The 20,227-nt window shown below is 47.4% G+C and overlaps 1 protein-coding gene across 20 annotated transcripts in view; it reads right to left on the bottom strand.

Annotated features, from left to right (window-relative positions):
* PTPRM (protein tyrosine phosphatase receptor type M) overlaps positions 1–20,227 on the bottom strand; it is a 749,885-nt gene that overhangs the window by 14,811 nt on the left and 714,847 nt on the right. For 15 of the 20 annotated variants that reach the window (XM_084964179.1, XM_084964177.1, XM_084964169.1 and 12 more), the window contains 8 exons: positions 18,629–18,745; positions 13,269–13,423; positions 12,888–13,023; positions 11,021–11,170; positions 10,201–10,374; positions 9,070–9,201; positions 4,800–4,925; positions 2,971–3,134 (listed from right to left, as the gene is read on the bottom strand). In XM_084964179.1, the coding sequence (XP_084820305.1) occupies positions 2,971–3,134; positions 4,800–4,925; positions 9,070–9,201; positions 10,201–10,374; positions 11,021–11,170; positions 12,888–13,023; positions 13,269–13,423; positions 18,629–18,745 (1,154 nt within the window). Of the gene's footprint in view, positions 1–2,970; positions 3,135–4,799; positions 4,926–9,069; positions 9,202–10,200; positions 10,375–11,020; positions 11,171–12,887; positions 13,024–13,268; positions 13,424–17,872; positions 17,924–18,628; positions 18,746–20,227 lie in introns of all 20 variants that reach the window. The other 5 variants (XM_084964175.1, XM_084964171.1, XM_084964165.1 and 2 more) reach the window with 1 other exon arrangement.

Below are 20,227 nucleotides of genomic sequence, written 5' to 3' on the forward strand. Positions count from 1 at the left end.
AGTTTAACCTAATTTTGCCCTCACAACTAAACATTCTCAGCCTTAGATTTTAAATCTAAACAACAATCAGTGTCCTCACCAGGCCTGGTCAGGTCTCACGTCCACTGTGATGCCAAGAGAGGAAGAGGAAACACGAGGGCATCAGGAGGGAGGATGGTTCCCTAAAGAAAGCCCAGGTTCTCTCACTGGAAGAAGGGATAGTGCTGGGCTGGCAGAAAAGGCAGAGGCCCACCACCTTGGAGCTGAAGAGCAGCCCTCTGGCTTAGCCATCACCAGGGGCAATGATGCAACTGTTCAGTCCTGGGGTCACAGCTGTAATTAGAAGTGCAGTTGGTGGCTGTGAAGCAGCAATTTAGGGGGGCTTCGCACCTTCCTCAGCTGTGTCCTGGTGCCTCAGCTTCCTGCACTGGGACTCATCCCCTGGGGTCACAGCACTGGCCCTTGTTAGGAAACTGCTAATCAAAGGAGTTCCATGCAAGAGGTTCCCAGTTCCGGATGCTGGCAGGCTCCAGACGCAGAAATCAGCATCGGCAAACTATTTTTAGCATCTCCCAAAAACCTACAAGAGCGAACATAAACTCTAACTAAAATGTCAGTTTTCCTTGCCAGGGTGTTATGAACTCACACAGGGACCCTCTGCTGAGCACATTCTGATCAGAAATTGTATCTGGACATCAAGAAATAAACAAGGGGATGTGAGCTATCAGTAGATCCTTTCAGATATTTACTCAGTAGAGATGTGTCTTTTTTTTTTTTTTTGTCCTTTTAGGGCCACACCCACAGCATAAAGAAATTCCCAGTCTAGGGGCTGAATTGGAGCTAACTGAGGGCCTACAACATAGCTCATAGCAACGCTGGAGCCTTAACCCACTAAGCGAGGCCAGAGATCGAACCCACATCCTTATGGATACTAGTGGGGTTTGTTACTGCAGAGCCATAATGGGAGCTCCCTCAGTAGAGATGTTTCCAATGAAGTGGGTCTGAGAGAGGGAAGGGGACCGTGGGGCTGGGGGCAGCTTTTCAGAGGATGGAGGAGAGGCCTTTGGGTGGGGACAGGTGTGAGGAGGTTCAGCAGACTCTTTCTTGTGGGGGGACACGCATTTCCTGAAGGATGGGACACTGCCGCGTTTTGTGTTGAGAGGCAGGCAGAGTTCTGGCCACCAGGGAGGCTCCCGGGGCCCCAGGAGAGGGGGTGGGAGGGTGGGGGGGGTGTTGGGATTTTGTGAGTGGGTAGAACCCAGGCCCTTAGCCATGATGGACATTTTAATGAGGGTCTGCCTGCCCAGAGTAGAGCTTTATTTCCCCTTGACAGAGACCTCACCATGGGCTTCGGATGACACGTCACTGAAGACACGGACATAAGCTCACACTTTCAGTTTCGGCACATTCTCTACTTATCTCCCTAATTGCCTGGCTTTCTAATTGCCAGCTCCACGAAGCCAGCTCCAGCGGGCTGATTAACCACGCAGCTTCGCCCACGAGAAAACGCAGGTGAAAGCGCTCTGAGAAGCATGAGACGCTGGTCCGTGGCTCTGCACCTTCCACACATTCCAATAATCTGGGAGTTAAAACAATACCCATGTCTGAGTCCTCCTCCCCTCCCCCCTCGCCCAAGACTTTGATTTAAGTGGCTTGGGTGTGGCTTGCCCAGAGTGTTTTTTAAAGCTCCCCAAATGTGCAGCCAAGATTGGTAACTATTATTCTGTAGCCAAGGTTCCCCTGTTTTAGCACCTGCTAAAACTACTGGCCTGGAAACCCGTTGGCACACTGGCTGTTATCAAATCGTGTGCATGAGTGTGTGCATGCGTGTGTACGTGCATGTGTATGCGTGTGCGTGCGTGTGTGTGTGTGTGTGTGTGTGTGTGTATTTCCAGGCAAATAAGACAAAACACTTAAAAACCACAAAGAAGGAAGAGTTCCTTGGAAACCTCTGACATGATTTCCGACAGAATTACCGACCAGTGTGATGGTAAACCAGCTTAGCCATTACCTGCTTTGCCAAATCTGGGCAGTGGGGTGGGGCACCCTGATTGAAACACTTCCCCACAGATGGCTTCCAGTCACCAACAGTGTATCACCCAGGTCAGAAAATTCCCCAAAGCTTCACAATTGCTTCTCATGAGCTGGCAGCTCAATGAACCCACCCAGGTGGGGCTTTTTGGGGGTGGTGGTGGTGGCTCCCAGTGGCAAGGCCAGGGCTCCTTTTATAGCAGGGAGACACCCCCAGCCAAATGCAAAATGTGCACTATCTTGTTTTCTGCAAAGCGAACGCGTCACAAGCAGACTAAGCAGCTGTCACCCAGGCCTCTTATTTCTTTTCCATACATGTACACAATGGAATATTACTCAACCACGAAAAGAATGAAATAAGGGCATCTGCAGCAACACAGATGTATTTAAGTATTATCATACTAGGCACAGTTAGTGAGAGGCAAACACCATATGATATCACTTCTAGGTGGAATCTAAAAAAAAAGGATCCAGGGGAGTTCCCATCGTGGCGCAGTGGTTAACGAATCCGACTAGGAACCATGAGGTTGCGGGTTTGGTCCCTGCCCTTGCTCAGTGGGTTAACGATCTGGCGTTGCCGTGAGCTGTGGTGTAGGTTGCAGACACGGCTCGGATCCTGCGTTGCTGTGGCTCTGGCGTAGGCCGGTGGCTACAGCTCCGATTCAACCCCTAGCCTGGGAACCTCCATATGCCGTAGGAGCGGCCCAAGGAAATAGCAAAAAGACAAAAAAAAAAAAAAAAAAAAAAAAGGATCCAAATGAACTCATTTGCGGAAGAGAAACAGACTTTGAAAAACTTACAGTTACCAAAGGGGACAGGTGGACGGGGGGTTTGGGATGGAAATGTTCTCAAAGTAGGTTGTGATGATGGCTGTACAAGTATAAATGTAATAAAATTCCCTGAATTATTAGAAACAATAGAGCGAGACAAGCAGTGGGGAAGCAGGAGGCAAGCACTCACAGGCAGTGCACGACCGTGCGGCCCTCCCCGCCGTTGTATTCCTCCTGCCACTTGTCCACCTGGCGGATGAGCTTCAGGAAGGAGCGCTTGGACACCGGCGTGTCCCTGTACATCGGCCAGCCCAGGAACTGGAACTGCTGCACCATCCGATAGCCATCCTGGGGCTGCAGGGAGGTGGAAGAGGCGAGAACACAGGCATTATTCTCGCTGAAGCCCAGTGGGCCGATCCCGCCTTCACCTCCACGCACCAGTCCCTGTAAGAACCTTGGCCTCTGGCCTGAGGAATCTCACTCCTGAGCTGTTATAAAAAAAACAGGTGTTTCAGAGGTCCCCTCGTAGTGCAGCGGAAACGAATTTGACTAGGGACCACGTGGTTGCGGGTTTGATCCCTGGCCTCGCTCAGTGGGTTAAGGATCTGGCGTCGCCGTGAGCTATGGTGTAGGTTGCAGACGCTGCTCAGATCCTTCATGGCTGTGGCTGTGGTGCAGGCCGGCAGCTATAGCTCGGATTTGACCCCTAGCCTGGGAACCTCCATACGCTGCAGGTGCCACCCTAAAAGGCAAAATCCCGCCATGACGGGAATGCCTCCCGTTATAATTAAATGCAATTGCAGCGCGGTATTCAGGAGGTCACCTGGTCCCCGGTGGGTCACGTGAACTGAACCTCCCAGGGCTTTGGCGCCTGACCTGCGAACCCTCTTCCTCCCCCTCTGTGGCCGCCTTGTGCTCTCTCCTCTCGGCCTCCCTTTCTCCCAGGCCCCTTTCTCTCCCTGCCTCTCACTTGCTGGTTTCCTTCAGTCTCCTGGCTTTAAATACTCCAGTAAGTCCTCACTTTGCGTCTCCGCTTTAGACCTCACTTCTGAACGCCACCCTCACAGATTCCAAGGCTGACTCCATATTCCCACGTCGGGGGCTAATACTCAAACCTAGGACGTTCCCAGCTGAACTGACCCTCTGTCCTGCCCCCTACCCCCAGCAATCCTGTTACCCCCACAGCCTTTCCTAACCTGGTTACTGTCGGTTGAGCAGGTTCTCAGGATGACAGACACTTTGATCCCCTGGGATCCAACCTATCAGCCCATCCTCTGGGCTCTGCCGTCAAAATACACCTGAATCTCGTCACTGTGTACCCTCCACCTGCGGCCACTCCTGTCCCGTTCTTGTTCTTTCTCACCTGGATTATCATAGTAGCCTCCTGACGTGCCTCTACATACAGCAGCCAGAGGGTGCGTTTTAAAGGTAAATGGTATCACTTGACTCCTCTACTTAAAACCCTGGACTGGCTCCTGATTTCCTTTAGCACAAAAGCCCCAATCCTGCGGCCCTACAGAATCTTTGTCCCCCTGCGTTGGCCCCAGCAGCTACTCCCATTTTTGCTTCCTGGGCTGCAGCCACAACCACCTCCTTCCTGTTCTGGTGACTCACTGGACAGGGCCCCACCCCGGGGCCTTTGCACTGACTGTCACCTCTTCCTGGAAAGCTGCCTGCATGAGAGCAGGTGGCTGCTCCCCCAATCTGGTAGGGTCTCTGCTCACTGGGCACATCTGCTGTCCCTGTGTCCAGGCCCTGGTACCTCCTGCCTTCCCACTCTTCCTCCTGTCGTGCCCTCTGCTTTCTAACAAATCTAGTATGATATCTGTTGTACCCACTATCTCTTGTCTGTCCTCTCCCTTTAGAATGTAAGCTCCAGAAAGTCAGGAACTTTGTTGTGCTCACAAACTCCTAGAATGGACCCCAGGCTTCTAGAACAGTGACCCCCACACCCTACACACTCAACGAATAAGAAAAGAATGAGACCATGACACAAGCCGCACAGGCCGCGGCCCTTACCCGGGATGCGTTGTAAATACGGAATATCCTGCTGATGATGTCTTCCTCTAAATCGGCAGAGACAAATTCCACCTGGATGGGGCCGTGTCTGTGGACTCCGTTTTCTGGCCAGTACTGCGGACACAACTGAATTCGGAACAGAGAAATGCGAGGTTAATGATAAGCATTCATTTCACCCCTCATGGTTTGGGTGAGGTCGCTACCAATGTTGGGAATTCTCATCACACCCTTGATTCACTTTATTTTCTTTGCCTTCCCTCTTTTCTTTCCAGCAGAGTCCTGAAATTCACCTGTCCTTTTAGTCCCTTTTCCTCCATTTTCTCCAAAGCATCTTCAAAACCTGAGCCATTTGGCTTCCCAAGGAGGGTAGGTGGGTGCTGTTGAACACACAGCCGCTAGAGGAAACTCTTCTCATGCCCTGGGGAGATGCCACAAGCGGCCAGCACAAGAGCTGAGACTCTTGAGATGGACCTGGTGATGCCCGAATCTCCGTCTTCCCTGTCTGGGTCACCTTGCAGTTTGCAATCATTTTTGAGGACCCGGCTACTTTGTGACAAGATCCTGGTAACAGTGTGGGATTGCATTTTCACGCTCTGGTCACAACCCTTCCGGCACAGATCTAGAAAACCTGCTGTCATGAGAGCAACTGTTTTGCTGTTTTACCTGGAATCTCAAACTCCAGGGGTTGGTGATACTGGGAAACTAAGGACTTTTGCAGGAACCTGAGGCACGTGATGTGGGTGTCAGGGGTGGGGGTGGGGTTGGTGGGAGGGGGCTTTCGTTTGCTGCTGCCCCATAGAAACACTGACCGGTGAGAAAAACCCCTGATCTGTTCTCACAGACCTTTCCCAAAACTCCAAGACCCAACTTAGGGCATTTAAAGTCTGAAATTCAACTTCTTTGGGGACCTGGTGTGCAGTCATGTTTTGGGGCAGCAGTGTTTAACTTTTTTCTTTTTAAAAATTCCTCATCTTATGATTCAGTATATATATTAACACTGTGTATATTAATTTGTCCTGGGAGAGAAGAAATTAACAATGACTAATATATTTTATTTTAAGATTTAATGGTATAAAATAATAATTTGAATTCAAGAAATATAAAATTGAGAACTCAGATCTATCTCCAAATTTCATACTATGCAGTTTTTTTTGGTGTATCTTCTATTTTATGGCTTTTGGTTTTATTTAAATTTTTAAATTTTTATGTTTTTCATTTTTTAACGTTTGAAGTATAATTGATTTACAACAAGGTGATAATTTCTGCTCTACAGCAAAGTGATTCAGTTATACATGTACACGATCCATTCTTTTTCAGATTCTTTTCCCACATAGAACTCGTTTCTTTCTGATTTACCTGAGGGACAAATGGCTGGGGGCGGGGGGCAAGAGGGAACTACTTCACTGTTTTCTAATCTGTTTCTTTTGAGCCAAGAAGAGGTGAGAAACGTGTCACCTCATTCGAAGCAGAACCATGTACCTCAGACGGAGAACCTGCTGCCCACATCTCCTTTTCCTGATGACTTTTATTTTCCAAGAATCTAAAAATCTCATCGTCAAAGATCACAAAGGTTGACATACAGCTGAGATCGCAAGATAGTTTTCAGAGTCATCTCCTTCCCTGTGTTACGTAGAAGCTCAAGCTTTGGATTTCAGATCAAGAATGAAAGCAGGATGGATGACTAAGGGTCTTTTTTTACATTAGCAAGGTCTATGGTATGATTTTAAATTAAATAATTTATTTTTTTTGGCCTCCCTGTGGCATGTGGAAGTTCCTGGGCCAGGGATCAAATCTGCACCACAGCAGTGACTTGAGCAGCTGCAGTGACAATGCTGGGTCCTTAACCCACTGTGCTGCAAGGGAATGCCAAGACTTCGGCATTTTAGAAATTGACATTTCTTTATTTTAAAATAATGTTTCCATGAAATGTTTCCTTCCTCACCAGTGCTTCCTGGTGACAAATTATCAAACTGCCTTGGCAAAAGACAGCCTGCTGATGTTTATTTTCTTTTGATACCCAAGGGTACCCACTGTTAAAATTAATAAGCATCATAAGGGGAAGCTGAGATAGTAATAAAAGCTGGAACACGCACTTTTGAACCATTCCGCCCATTTTCTCTCGGCCGAGCTAGCTGTGCTGTCTGCTCTTTGAGTTCAGGCCCTGATCTAAAGCTTGTCACTTACAGCAGAGAAATATGAAAGCCCCGGGCCGGTGCCTGGCTCCCGGCATACGCATTCTGCACTCTGCCCAAGGAAACCGTGTGGAAAATGGCTTAAATAGTGCACAACACGTCCATGAAGGGGACCTATAAATACTTAAAGTGGTGGAGTGCTATTCTTGTGCAATTGCAAAGCCTTTCAGTTCAAACGCTCCATTTAGCGTTCTCTAAAAGGCTGGATCCCGGGAGCCCCTTTTCTCCGGCTCTGAGCACCAGCGCTTCTGCCGCATGGAACGGGGCCTCTCTGTATCTCTGGCTGCCAGTCAGCCAGGGCTTGGTGTGGGTCCAGACAGTGAGGGGTTAGAACACAGCTTTCGAACCCAAACACTCTCGTTCAAAAAGAACACTCGAAAATCACCGATGGCTGGTTCACCAAAGTGAAGACAACAGCATCTCCTACGTTTCAGGATTCATGTTAGGGGAAAACGATGACGCTTAAGAGGGCATGGTCGTTTATCTTCTGACTGTCTATGACTACGGAACCTTGAATCAGGGAAACTTAACCCATGGCATCATGAGTTAGAAAAATCAGTGTCCTCCATCCTATTTCTAGGTGTGTTCCCTGAGCGGTGCTGTCTGCTTGTCTTTATAAATGGTTGCAATCTGTCCTCGGAAAAGGATCAACGGGGAAGACCGCTAAAATATTTAAGCTTCTTAAATAATAAGGACTAGATGAAGGCAGGATTATCATTATTATTTCATTAACTGGCTTTCAGGCTGGAGCCGTAACAATATAATGCAGTGCCTCAAACATAATTAAAAACATTAGAGAATTGAACGTCTGTGGGATTTAGGGCAAACTGATGACAAGAAAATGGATTTTAGGAAGGAAAAATCTTGACCAGTTTGGGTGCTGCAATACTTCAGACTTTCTTTTCTTTTTTTTTTTTTTTTTGGCTAAAGAATTTCTTTCAAAGAAAAAATTTGTGTCAATGAGACAGAAAATTAACTCAGTTCCAGAACAAGTTTACTCCTACAACATGTCAAGTTCAAACTTCCCAGAGGCCCTCTATCACGGCTGGTCAGGCCAGGACTGGAACAGCCCTGCCCTCAAGCAATGAATCCAGCTCCCAGGACCTGGGTGCCAACGCTGGCCTGACAAATCCCTTTAAGAAACGCTTCTAACCCCATTACTAAGATTGAGTCACCACTGCCCAATTTTCTCTTTCTATGTTTAAGAGGAGCTATGCAACAGCCCCATTTATAATTCTGAGCTTTTCTTTTTTTTTGTCTTTTTAGGGCTGCACCTGTAGCATATGGACATTCCCAGACTAGGGCTCAAATTGGAGCTGCAGCTGCCAGCCTACGCCACAGCCACAGCAACACCAGATCTGAGTCACAACTGCGACCTAGACCACAGCTCACAGCAATGCCGGATCCTTAACCCACTTATCGAGATCAGGGGTTGAATGTGCATCCTCATGGATACTAGTCGGATCCTTAACCCGTGGAGCCACAATGGGAATTCCCTCTGAGCTTTTCATATCTTCAAATTACACTTTTATTTCCTTTTCATATCTTTACCAAAGAGTTGATTAAAGTAATTGCTGTCCCTTAGATACACCTGTTGGTCTCCCGCCATCCCACCATGGCCACTGCCGCCTGTGGACTCCAGGTGGGCTGGGCCAGGAGTGTGCAGAGGCTCTCGGAGGGACCCCAGGTTGTTGGAGGCTGGCGGCCTTTCCTCAGGGTCCCTGGTTGGCTTTCTCCACTCTCGGCTCTGAGAAGCTTGGGCCCCTGTTCACTCTGACTCTCTCCGCACCTCCTATTGCCCCTGAGTCAGGATTACCAACCTTCAGGAACAGCCTATCTTCTGACTCCGTCTTGCCCTGTCACTCCCACCATCTATCACTTCAGGCTGCCTTTTTGGTCTCAGACTATCTTCTGCCCCATCTCTTAACTCCATCTGGATTTTTCAGCATCTCTGGTTCAGTCCTTGCCTGGCGCTGGTGACCTTCTACCAGGGGATAGCACTTCTCAATGTGCCAACAAAGCAAACACAGACTTGACCCTGGGCACGGGCTCTGATGGCTGTGACTCCCGAGTCTCACCTGGGCGGGATCCACGTCATTTAGCATAACCACAGAAGTGCAGTGATAATCCAGGACCAGTCTCCAGAAGTCTTTCACTGTGTTTGGCAAAGGATGCTGGCTGACTATGAAAGCCGAGGGCTGTTTATAGCTCTGCAAACACAAACAAGAGAGATCCAAATATACTCGGGAAAATGTGACAGGAGGAAGCTAACTTATTTTGTACACATGGGAGCTTGTGACATAAAACAGTGAACATATTTAACAATTGTTGAATTCTATCACCATTGTCGATGCCAAAACAGACTAAATATAGACTCATCTACAGAATAACAGGATAAAATTCTCCTACTTTGATACCAAGAAAACAATAAGTATCCCTTATAATTTTTTTTTGTTGTTGTGTGTTTTTGGCAGAAAGGCAATATTGGCCCTATACATAACTATTTTAATGGAGAAAATTTAACTTTAAAAATATGCATAAATAGTTCTGTTTTTTCCTAAAATCTGTTTGCTTGTTGTTTACATGTGAGATGCTGTTATTTCTTCCTGCCATAAAAGGACACCCATGCTTTTTACAGCTCTGCAGAGCTTCAAACAAGTTTAAATACCTTTTCACTGATATCACACTAATAGAATTCAAATTTCCATATTAGCACTTTCCCCATCAATTGACTAGCAAATGTTCATTCAGTCAGAAGCAAAGAGACTGACAGGGAGTAATGAGTTGTGTTCTCTCTGTGCCGATGGGCGATTTTCCCCCCATGTTAATTACTGCCTAAATTAGGAGAAATGGGAACTCAAATAATGCTGCAAACCATATTATCCCACTTCACTGCCTTCCTGACTTAATAGCTGTCTCTTGCTCTCCGGCCAGCAGGTTAAAAATTTCCGTGCTCGGAGAGCACCTGGGACCTGCCTCATTTATCACTCTTCCTGGACTCAGGGTCTCAGGGAGACCAAGACTATGAGCCCGACCCAAAAACAGATTCGGAATCAGAAATGCATGTTGTTGAACATACAGTTTACGTCTTTAAAACAACAACAACAACAACAACAAAAAAAACAGGGCAGAGAAGTCCCAAGAGAGGAGGCAGGTGCAGGCCCCTGTAGGGACATCCTCCCATCCCCCCACCCCATCCCTCATCTCACATCCATGAGAGCGGCGTTGATGTAGTTGCTGCTCTCGCCATCGATGGTGATGAGGAAGGGCAGGCAGCGGTCGGGGGGCAGGATGTCCATGCAGCGGTTCTTCTCGTGGTTCCGGGGCAGGAGTGCAATGCTGCAGTCCTCCACACGCAGGGTTGGCGTCACCATGTTCAGGGTCTAGGGGACGGAGGACACACACTTGGAAAGAGAACCTTGTCTCGTGTCCAGACCCCAGGAGGCCCATGTTTCCTGCAGTGGATGGGCCCTCACTTGGACTCTCTGACCTCTCCTGGGATTTTGTCCACAGACACTGTCCGTCAGACCTAAGGGCCACTGTGGGGGTGCCATTGGGTCTGACTAGGACTGGACATTGGGATGCTGGGGAGTAAGTGCCTGGGTGGAGGTTGGCCTAGAGTCAGACATTTAGACTGAACGTGAACATGAGACACGGCAGGAAGAATTCTTGCCCAGCGAGTACCTTGAATGCACCTTGCTTGGTTTGGCTTCGCCCCCATTACACTGCTTGCCAAGGGGGGCCTGGCTCTGCTGGCCAGTGGTTCTCAACCAGGTAGCTCTGCCCCCAGGGACACAATGTCTGCACATGTGTCACAGCTGGTGTGGAGGCTGCCTGCCCCCCATTGGGTAAGGGCCAGGGATGTGGCTAGACCTCCCACAGGAGAGCCCCATGGCAGAGAGGGACAGAACCCAAATGTCAATGTGCCAAGGCTGAGAGATGCTGTGAGGCTCAAGGGTTGGGGATCTGACTCGAAATACTCAAGGAGCAGGGTCTGAGCTGATCGCCTCTCCCTGTAGCATGACTTACCCGGAACTCCTCTTTAATCTGGCTGGAGTTTGTCTGGGGGTCCAGCTTGTTCATGTCGTAATAGAGAGATCTGACTTGGGAAGCAGGGATCGAGGTGTCCCCACAAAGGCAGGCTTCTAGGATGGCATCGTGGATGAACACATACTGCTCCTGGGGGGAAGATGGGACTGGTTAGCAGTGGAGAAACCAAATAACTGGAAAGGACTAGAGAAGGAGGGAAGGCAGCCCCACACTGTCAAGATAATAATGCAGCAGTAGTCCGGCCATCACAGACAATAACTTCCCTCCAGAGAGAAAGTGGGGGCGGGGACTAACTGCTGGGAGGGGATTCTTCCAGAACCAGCAACCCTGCTCCCCACGTAGGACGGCTGGCACCTTAGGGACTGGCCACGTGCTGAGTGTAATAATGGGAGGAAGAGATAAACAGGGGCTCAGTGCAGACGCGTTAAACAGATCGATTGAAACCACTCAGACACTGATAAATACCAGAGCAAGCACTGTAATGTGAGAGACACTACCGCTGCCTCGTCTCCGTGATTCTGATCCCACAAGTTGGAATCAGAGGAGGGAAGAGCAGAATCTTCTCTCTATATAATGAAAAGAGGAATTTGCTAACCAAAATAATGGTGCAAAGACGGTCCAGGGAAACCTGATATCAGTACGAAAATAAACAGTGCCAAGCACTTGGAACTCCTTTTTTTGAAACATTAATTACGGTGATGATTACAGAAGTCCTTAAGTGTCCAAGGGAAGGGCTCTTGTCTGTACGTACAAGTCTGTGGTTTAACTAACACTGGCCTCTAATTCTGAATTGGCCCTGACTTTCCCTACAGTTAATCAGTAAAGTTTCACCATATTTATTATTGATCTCCCATTACATGAAATGCAAGAATCCAACTGCCGTTTTATTTTTTATAAATAACTAGATTTCCTAATTCTCAAAAACAGCCCAGTCCTATCAAGCAACACCTCAGAGATGGATTGAGTGAGAAAAAGCGGTTGTGGCAACATTTAATCAGTTGTAAAGTACATTCAAAATATGTTGTGATCATTATTATCTTCTAAAAAAGGGACCCTTGTTCTAAAGAAAAGAAAGGCCGTGAAAGTTGCATTTACAGTTTCTGCTATTCTTCTCCGTTAGTGAAAAAATGAAATTAGGTTCCCCCGTGGCTTTTGTAAACTTTAATGCTCAATCTAAATGTAAGAGATTCTTACTTATTCTATTTCATGAATCATTTTCCAGGTGGTGTGTATAGTGCCTACTTAAAATGATCAAAGAGTTGTAAAAATATGAATTTCCTGGGACTAGGATGGAATACTTTTTCTAAAAAATATAAAATTCCTGATACATCTTAAATACTAATTTACAGAAGTTCCAGTTGATACAGAGTTATTCCAGAAAATGGGTGAATTCCCATGATGCCAGGCCACTGGGCAGAATTTTTAAGGACAGCAGGAGGAGAATGAAATGCAGAGATTACTCTTAAAAGCCACTTGGCAAATGCCCGGCTATTCTCAGGAGTGGTCTTGCTCTGGTTACCAGCTAGTTTAGAAGTCTCAATAAAAGGAAATGATGCTGACTCCCTGACTGCTTAAGTGTAGAGCCTGGACTGGGACCCTGGATGCAGATGCAAGGGAGGAGAGTTAGGTTCATGGAGCGGATTCTGTGACCTGGGGTACCCCGGGCCTTCTCTGTGTTTATGAAAGAAGAAGAAAAGGAAAGAAGAGGGGATGGAGGAAGGGAAGGAGAGAGGGAGGGACAGCTGGGTGGTGCATCACTCTTCTGGGGGCTTCCTCTCTCCCCTTGGCCGTGGGAGGGGTGCAGGACGGGTACTGGGGGCGGAGCCCGAGGGCAGGGGCGCAGTACCTCGGTCTGCACCATGTTCACTCTCCGAGACCGCAGCTCGCGGACGCAGTTGTAGATGTCCACCACGCCTTCCCTCTCCGCCATGTCCAGCATGATGTCGATGACGATGAAACAGCCGGTCCTCCCCGCACCAGCGCTGCAGAAAAGACAGGGCTCCGTCAGGGGAGGCACAATGGCCCCTGTCCTGCCGCTTGCTCTTAGAGCGGCCTGACGGTGAAATTCATGAGGCAGGAAAGGACCCTCATAGAGCATAGAGTCAGTGGAACCTGGCACCTTCCCCATGTGCTGCCTCTATCAAGTTTGCAGACGTTTTCATCACCCCGAGGAGAACTGTGCCCATGGCCCCCAGGCTTCCCTCCGGAGCCCTGGGCCTCTGCTCACCTGCAGTGCACCACCAACGGGCCTGCGTTGGGAGGGCTCTTGGACTTGACCTGCCGGACGAATCCCAGCAGCCCAGTGGCGTGGTAGGGGACCCCGTGGTCTGGCCAGCCGGTGAAGTGAAACTGTCTGATCTCGCGGATTTCATGAACACCTCGCTGCCATGGGCCATGGGTCAGCACAGCACAGGAAGAGAACAGAGGAAAATCAATGATGAGGAGCCAGGAGAGCTCCTGGGACCCTTGACTCGGTAAGCCCAGGCCTGGGAAACCCTGTACCACTGGGCAGAAGGTCACCCTGAGGTGGGACACACTTAGAAACCTCCTCACGGGGAGGAGGATGTTGGTGGGGGAGGGGGGAGATGATGTTTGGGAAAAGCTATTTGGCAGGTGCCACAGCGAACAGATGACCTCTTGGATTCCTGGAACCTCCTTTCTGAAATGCAGACCCTGTTAACAGTTTGCAAGTCACTTTGATCATGGCGTGTGAGAAGTGGCCCACAGAAGAGGCAGCGGACAGAGACAGGAAGGAACTGAGGGGCTTTCTGTGTGCTCGGGACTGGCTGCCCAGACCCAGAGCCCTAGGTGGCTCTCCTGAATCCTGGTGCTGTTTGCACCAGGCACTCCGGCCAAGTACAAGCTGAGGCTGTGCATGAAAGTTACTGGAAGAAGGATCACATTCCAACCAGACCAGTCAGGGAAACACTTTTCACCTCCAACTCAAGTTTGTTGGGTTTCTTTTCTTAATTGGGGCAAATATTTATTTACTGTACTTTTTTCTTTTAAGGCTGTACCTGTGGCATACGGAAGTTCCCCGGGCTAGGGGTCGAATCAGAGCTGTAGCTGCTGGCCTACGCCCCAGCCCCAGCCACGCCAGATTCAAGCTGCATCTGTGACCTATGCTGCAGCTTATGGCAACGCCAGATCCTTAACCCACTGCGCTGGGCCTGAGATTGAACCAGTATCCTCACAGACACTACGTCGGGGTCTTAACCCCCTGAGCCACAACGGGAACTCCAAGGGGGTAAACATTTAATCCGTTCTTGTCACCATCAATCAGGTGCAAACCATGCTTCTGTGGGGAACAGGCACATCAGCAAATACACACCATGGAAATCAAGAGGCATTTTTGCTGGAATTCTATGTAGATCAGTAAACTTAAGAAGGAGGGGGTCCACCATAGAACTGAAAGGCAGACAGAAGGAAACAGACAAATTTTTTTTTTTTTGGTCTTTTTTTCTGTCTTTTTAAGGCTGCACCTGTGGCATATGGAGGTTCCCAGGCTAGGGGTCCAATCGAAGCTGTAGCCACCGGCCTACACCAGAGCCACAGCAATGCGGGATCTGAGCCTCATCTGCAAACTACACCACAGCTCTCGGCAATGCTGGATCCTTAACCCACTGAGCAAGGCCAGGGATCGAATCAGCAACCTCACGGTTCCTAGTCGGATTCGTTTCCGCTATGCCATGATGGGAACTCCAATTTTTTTTTAATTTACTTTTGTTTTGAGAATAATTAAGTGGATTTCTATTCATCATCTTCTTTTCTAACTATGAGCCTCTGTATTAAGATGGTGTTTTAGAACAAGAGTCTGCTTTGAAAACAACAGTTATTTCTAGAATCAAGGCTGGAGGTAATCTGAGATCAAACTTGCGCGGTTTCCTAAACCATCTCTGCATTAGGCCCTGGGTTTAGTTTTATCATCTCAACATCAAATACCTAGGAACCTTGTCTCGTTCACCATCAGTCATTGTTCACACAGACTTAGCTGGGAAGAAATTCAGAATTTTTCCATGCTTCAAAAGACTAGAAGAGGCAAACAATTACAGGTTTTAGGATAAGACTCGTTTGCCATCATCAGTGCATTCATCTCTCTTGGCTTCATAATGCACAAGTGCCGAAGCTTTACTGCTCTTTGAAAACCATGCTCTTCTTTAGCAGAGCTGAAGCGTTCAGGAATTTAGCCGTCAGGGATTCACAAAAGAAAATCACTCCTGTCATCTGCTAACTCTGCCCTGTGACCCCAGAGCAAGATAACCAGCTGGTTAGGAGCCACCCCCCACTTCCTATCACTGAAATCATGGGAACATTTGGCCAAAGCCCCCATCAGAAGGCACATGGATGCGCCTGTGTCACCTCCTAAGACCCCCAGAGGTCCCCTGGGTTTACATAGGACGATGGGGCAGAGGATAGCCCCAGGAAGCAGGAAGGCACATAATAAATACGTATTTATTGTGAAGAGGACAAGTACTTGTACACTGTTACTTTTAATTTTTTTGAGCACTTCCCTTTCTAGCCCTGCTAGCTTCCAGATCCAGCACCCCCAGATCCCGTATTCCATCCCTTAACGAGATGGGCCCCTAACTGAACTGAGACTCACTTTTTCAGCAAGGTAAAACTGTCAGTGTCTGGGACGCAGAAAACCTTTGCCCCAAATAAACTTTCAACCTCTAATGTGTTTACTACTGACAAGATTAGTGACAGAAACCGCTGCTGCTTCTTTTTTTCTTTTCTGGCCTGCACCTGTGGCCTAAGGAAGTTCCCAGGCCAAGGATTTGGGATCAAATCTGAGCTGGAGCTGTGACCTATGCCCCAGCTGTAGCAACGCTGGATCCTTCACCCACTGTGCTGGGCCTGGGATTGAACCAGCATTGCCACAAAGACGAGCCGGATCATTAACTGATTTGGCCACAGTTGGAACTCCCAGAAACTGCTCCTGATTCACCTCTTATTCTTATTCGTGGACATGGCAGTTTCTCCTTTAGCTTTTTTTTGATATATTTGGGCAGGGAGGAATCATAGATGTGATTAGCAATCACAACCCCAGTACTTTCCAAGTTGATATCAAGTATATTTTTTGTTTATTTTTCATTAATAAGAATTAATACTCTGTGAATATTATACTACAGATAATATACACATAATAAGTATTCATGCTATATAAAAAAGTAATTGATAGTCACTTCATTTTCCTTGTAAAATAATGGGAAGGAAGACCCCGAGATGAACAGCAGTGCCTAGCCCAGACTGGGTGCCTGGTAAAGATGCATGGAGTGGATGAACCCCTTGGTATGGGTTCTGTTTTGCAGATTCCTGCCCATATTCCGAGTCGCAGGGACGTGCCAGGCAGAGAGAGCTCGGTGTCCACCACCAGCTTCCTGTCACCAGCTTCCTTTCTGCCAGCCCAGGCGGGGACAGACTCACCGGGACAGCCCAGGTCCATAGGAACTTCTCAGCTGTCTTCTTCCCCACACAATGGGAGCTTTGCTATTTCTGATCTGTTTAGCTCTGAGCCCTCAGCCACGGGGGTGGGGGGTGGGGGGTGGGGAAGATGACCATCCCATGAGAAACGGCAATGGATCTGTTTCAAATCTCAAACCTGCCTGTTGTGTCGCAGAAGGGAGCCCAACTCACTTTTCACCTTTAGGTCCCTGGATGCAAATACACTCAAAATAGAATAAGAATCTCTGAACTCTCCAAGTGCCTGCTTGGTTAGTTTTGGTTTTTTGTTTTTTACATTTCTTTTCTCATGAGGAAGTTTAAAACTTACAAGAAGTGCTCCGCTCCATTACTAATGGTTTGTTTTCCTTAAAGATTCCAATGGCTGGGTTAGAACATCACTAACATGTCATTTTGATTTCCCCAAATGCCTTAACAAGCTCCTCATCCTTCCTGTCCTTCCTTGCACCCCCTCTTTGTCTGATGACTAAAATAACTGGGCATTTCAGAAACATTTCTGTGCAGCTGGGGAATGGAGGAGCATACACCAAGAGGTTAAAAAAAAAAAAAGAGCAAAGAAACAAACAAACCCTTCCTTCAGCAACAGAGATGCATTTTCAGCTTATTAGAGAGCTGACTATTGTTCAAAGAACTCCATGTTTAAGTGATGGCTTTCGGACGATTTTTTTTTAAAGGAAAAAATATTCAGGGTCTTTTATCACTATCGGTTTTAATGCAGTTATTCATGAGTGCTCTTGCCAAGAGCCATACAAAAATCCTCCATACTTTTTTTCCCCCCAATCCTGCCTAAGAAGGGGAAAAAAACTCGACATCAAAGTGTGAGGTTCAGAACTTGAAGAACTGAGTCAACCAGAACTCCACATTCTTTGAGGCCTCCAAGCCTCCCGCCTGCTTATTAAAAAAAGACAGGCTGAGGAAAAAATGCTAAATAGTATGAGACACATATTAAAATAAACTAAAGTCTCTTCAGCCTTGTGAGTCTATGACAAACACGGATCTGAAAACCAGGAGAGGTGGTTTGAAACATGAGGGTGAATTAGCCAGTAAGCAAATGCTGCCGCTTCCTCCTTTCTGGGTTTTGTTAATCAGGACAGTGCATTTTGATGCCTTAAGAATGAGAGAAGTAGTCCGGGAGCTCCTGCCCAGAGGTCCACTTACACCCCAACTCCTCCAAGGGGCCCTGCCATGGGTGGACTGGTGACAACAGGGCTATTTTGGGTGTCAGGCTCAGCCACAGAGAGTCAGGTCTAGACAGAAAAGTCTGCGGGCCTCAGGACAAAACCGGGCGTCCCCTTCTTCGAAGGTAAGACGAGGACAGGAAGGCAGAGTGTTTCTCAGCCCCATCACCTCCGCTTCCCCACAGCCTACCTGTGACACTTCTCTGGATGGACTGCAGTTTGCTTCGCTTCCGGCCCCTCCCTGTGTCAGCAGAAAGGGGGGGAGGGAGATTCTCTGTTATGCCCTCCAGAGAAGGCGCAGAGAGGCAGACCCATCCATGCACGTGGGCTGAGAAAGAGGGACACAGCATGGCATTCACGGCTCCACGCCAGCAGGTGCAAAGGCTGGAACCAGTATGGGAGTGAATGATGGAGGTGCCGGCTCATGCAAGAGCGTCCCGTGTCTGCTTAGGTTTCCAGGCAGAAACTGGCCCCAGGAAAAATCCATCAGTCTGTATGAAACCACAGGCCCGAAAAGCCTCCAGGAAGTGGAACGGTTCCAGGAGGGGTTAGGACCCGTATCTCCACCCTGATGCTAACTCGCTACCGGGAAACCCGCACGGAGAAGCAACATGAAAGACATTGATCCAACTGTCTGTGATCGAGGACAGGGAGATGGGCTGAACCATATCAACCAGGTTAAAAAAGCAAGAGGAAGGAGACATCGAGGCATCATCCTCTGGTTTCGTTGCAAATTATAGATTTTTCATGAAATGGGAATGAGTAGCTTTCAAGATGAAACTGAGCCTCTACAGAATCGGAAGGCAAAATGCAATCTTGAGAAATCATGGATGGAGCCTACCTGCATTCAGGTGTGATCAGGTAGGAATCATCTCAGATAAGTTCATGAGGCTGGTACTACTGCTCATGTCTGACCATAGCTTTTCAAAGAAGTGTGAAAACTTACCTTTTCAACAGCAAATGTTCTTATCACATATTCTGCCAGTAGCTCTGTTTCTATTAGGGTGACTTTAATGTCTTTATATATCTCTGTGTCATCTGGCCAGTATTTGCAGCATTTGACCTTTAGAAAACACAAAGAAAATGAAGATTTAGGGTTTGGGTTTGGGTTTTTTTTTTTTTTTTGAATTTTCCAAATGATGGAGTACAATTTATAGTTTATGATTTGTACACAAAAGGTAAGCTGTACACTCAAGACCAAGGTTTATTTTTTTAGGTCACCTATACTTTTTTTTCTCTCCCCAGAAGAAAACCAAATTTGAGTTATGGGAGGAGTAAAACCTAGGAAAATGGTCTAAAGTTAACAAATTGTATTTATACTACAAACATCCCGGTTACAGTAACCATTCATTTCCTGTCTGTCTCTACTCAGGACAGGACAAAAAGGAAACTATAAAAAATAGCTTGTGATAGTTTAGCTCCTTTGAATTCTAAATCCCTTCTTGCTTCAGAAATTGATCAAATATTTTTGAGGTGGTGTGAGCAGGAAATGAGAACCAAAAGTAAAGATGAAAAGATTAGAGCTGTGTTTTTGTTTTTGTTTTTTAGGGCCATACATGTGGCATATGGAAGTTTCCAGACTAGGGGTCCAATCAGAACCTAGAAATTATCATGCTAAGTGAAGTCAGTCAGACGGTGAGACACCACCATAACATGCTATCACTTACATGTGGAATCTGAAAAACGGATACCGACTCACAGACTTTGAAAAGCTTACGGTTTCCAAACGAGACAGGTTGAGGGGGTGGGAGGGTGCACTGAGGGTTTGGGAAGGTAATGCTATAAAATTTGGTTGTGATGATCATTGTACAACTATAAATGTAATAAAATTCATTGAGTAATAAAAGAAAAAAAAAGAAAGAAAAAAATAGTACCTAATAAGTGTTAATGAGATGGTCGGTTTATACTTTTCTCCACTATATATTGACTATACTTGTAAAGAAAAATATAAGAAAAAAGGCTGGGGAGGGGGTGGGAAGAACTGCAGCTGCCCGCCACAGCCAGAGCCACAGCAACTCAGGATCCGAGCTGCATCTGCAACCTACACCACAGCTCATGGCAACACTGGATCCTTAAGCCACTAAGCGAGGCCAGGGATCGAACCCACATCCTTATGGATACTAGTCAGGTTCCTTTCCACCGAGTCACAACAGGAACTCCGTTTCCCAGCTTTTTTATTCCCTCTGTCACCATCTTAGTTCAGGCTCTGGTAACTTCTTCATGGGCATCCTATTCTATCCATACCAGTAACTGCAGAAAGCCTTCCGAGTTTAATCCCAATGGCAGTTACTTCTCTGCTCAGTAAACTTCTATTTCCAACTACTGCCCATGAAATTAAATAGAAATTAACTTTGGTTTGGCATGTAAAGATTTTTTTCTTTTTTTTTGCATTTGGCCACGAGTAGCATCTTCACCCTTATCTTTTTATAACGCTGCCTTCATATTTTATGTAGTTTTCCCAAGTAGTTTGCCCAATCCCCAAGCAGACCTCCTGGTCCAGACTCCTTCCTAGCCCTTCCATTCCTTCTGGTTAGAATGTTCTCCC

The sequence above is a fragment of the Sus scrofa genome, chromosome 6 (assembly GCF_054392235.1).
Source record: "Sus scrofa isolate SSC_HxYL_T2T_F1_AM1 chromosome 6, Sscrofa_HxYL_maternal_Yorkshire_Landrace_v2.0, whole genome shotgun sequence".
Lineage (NCBI taxonomy): Eukaryota > Metazoa > Chordata > Mammalia > Artiodactyla > Suidae > Sus > Sus scrofa.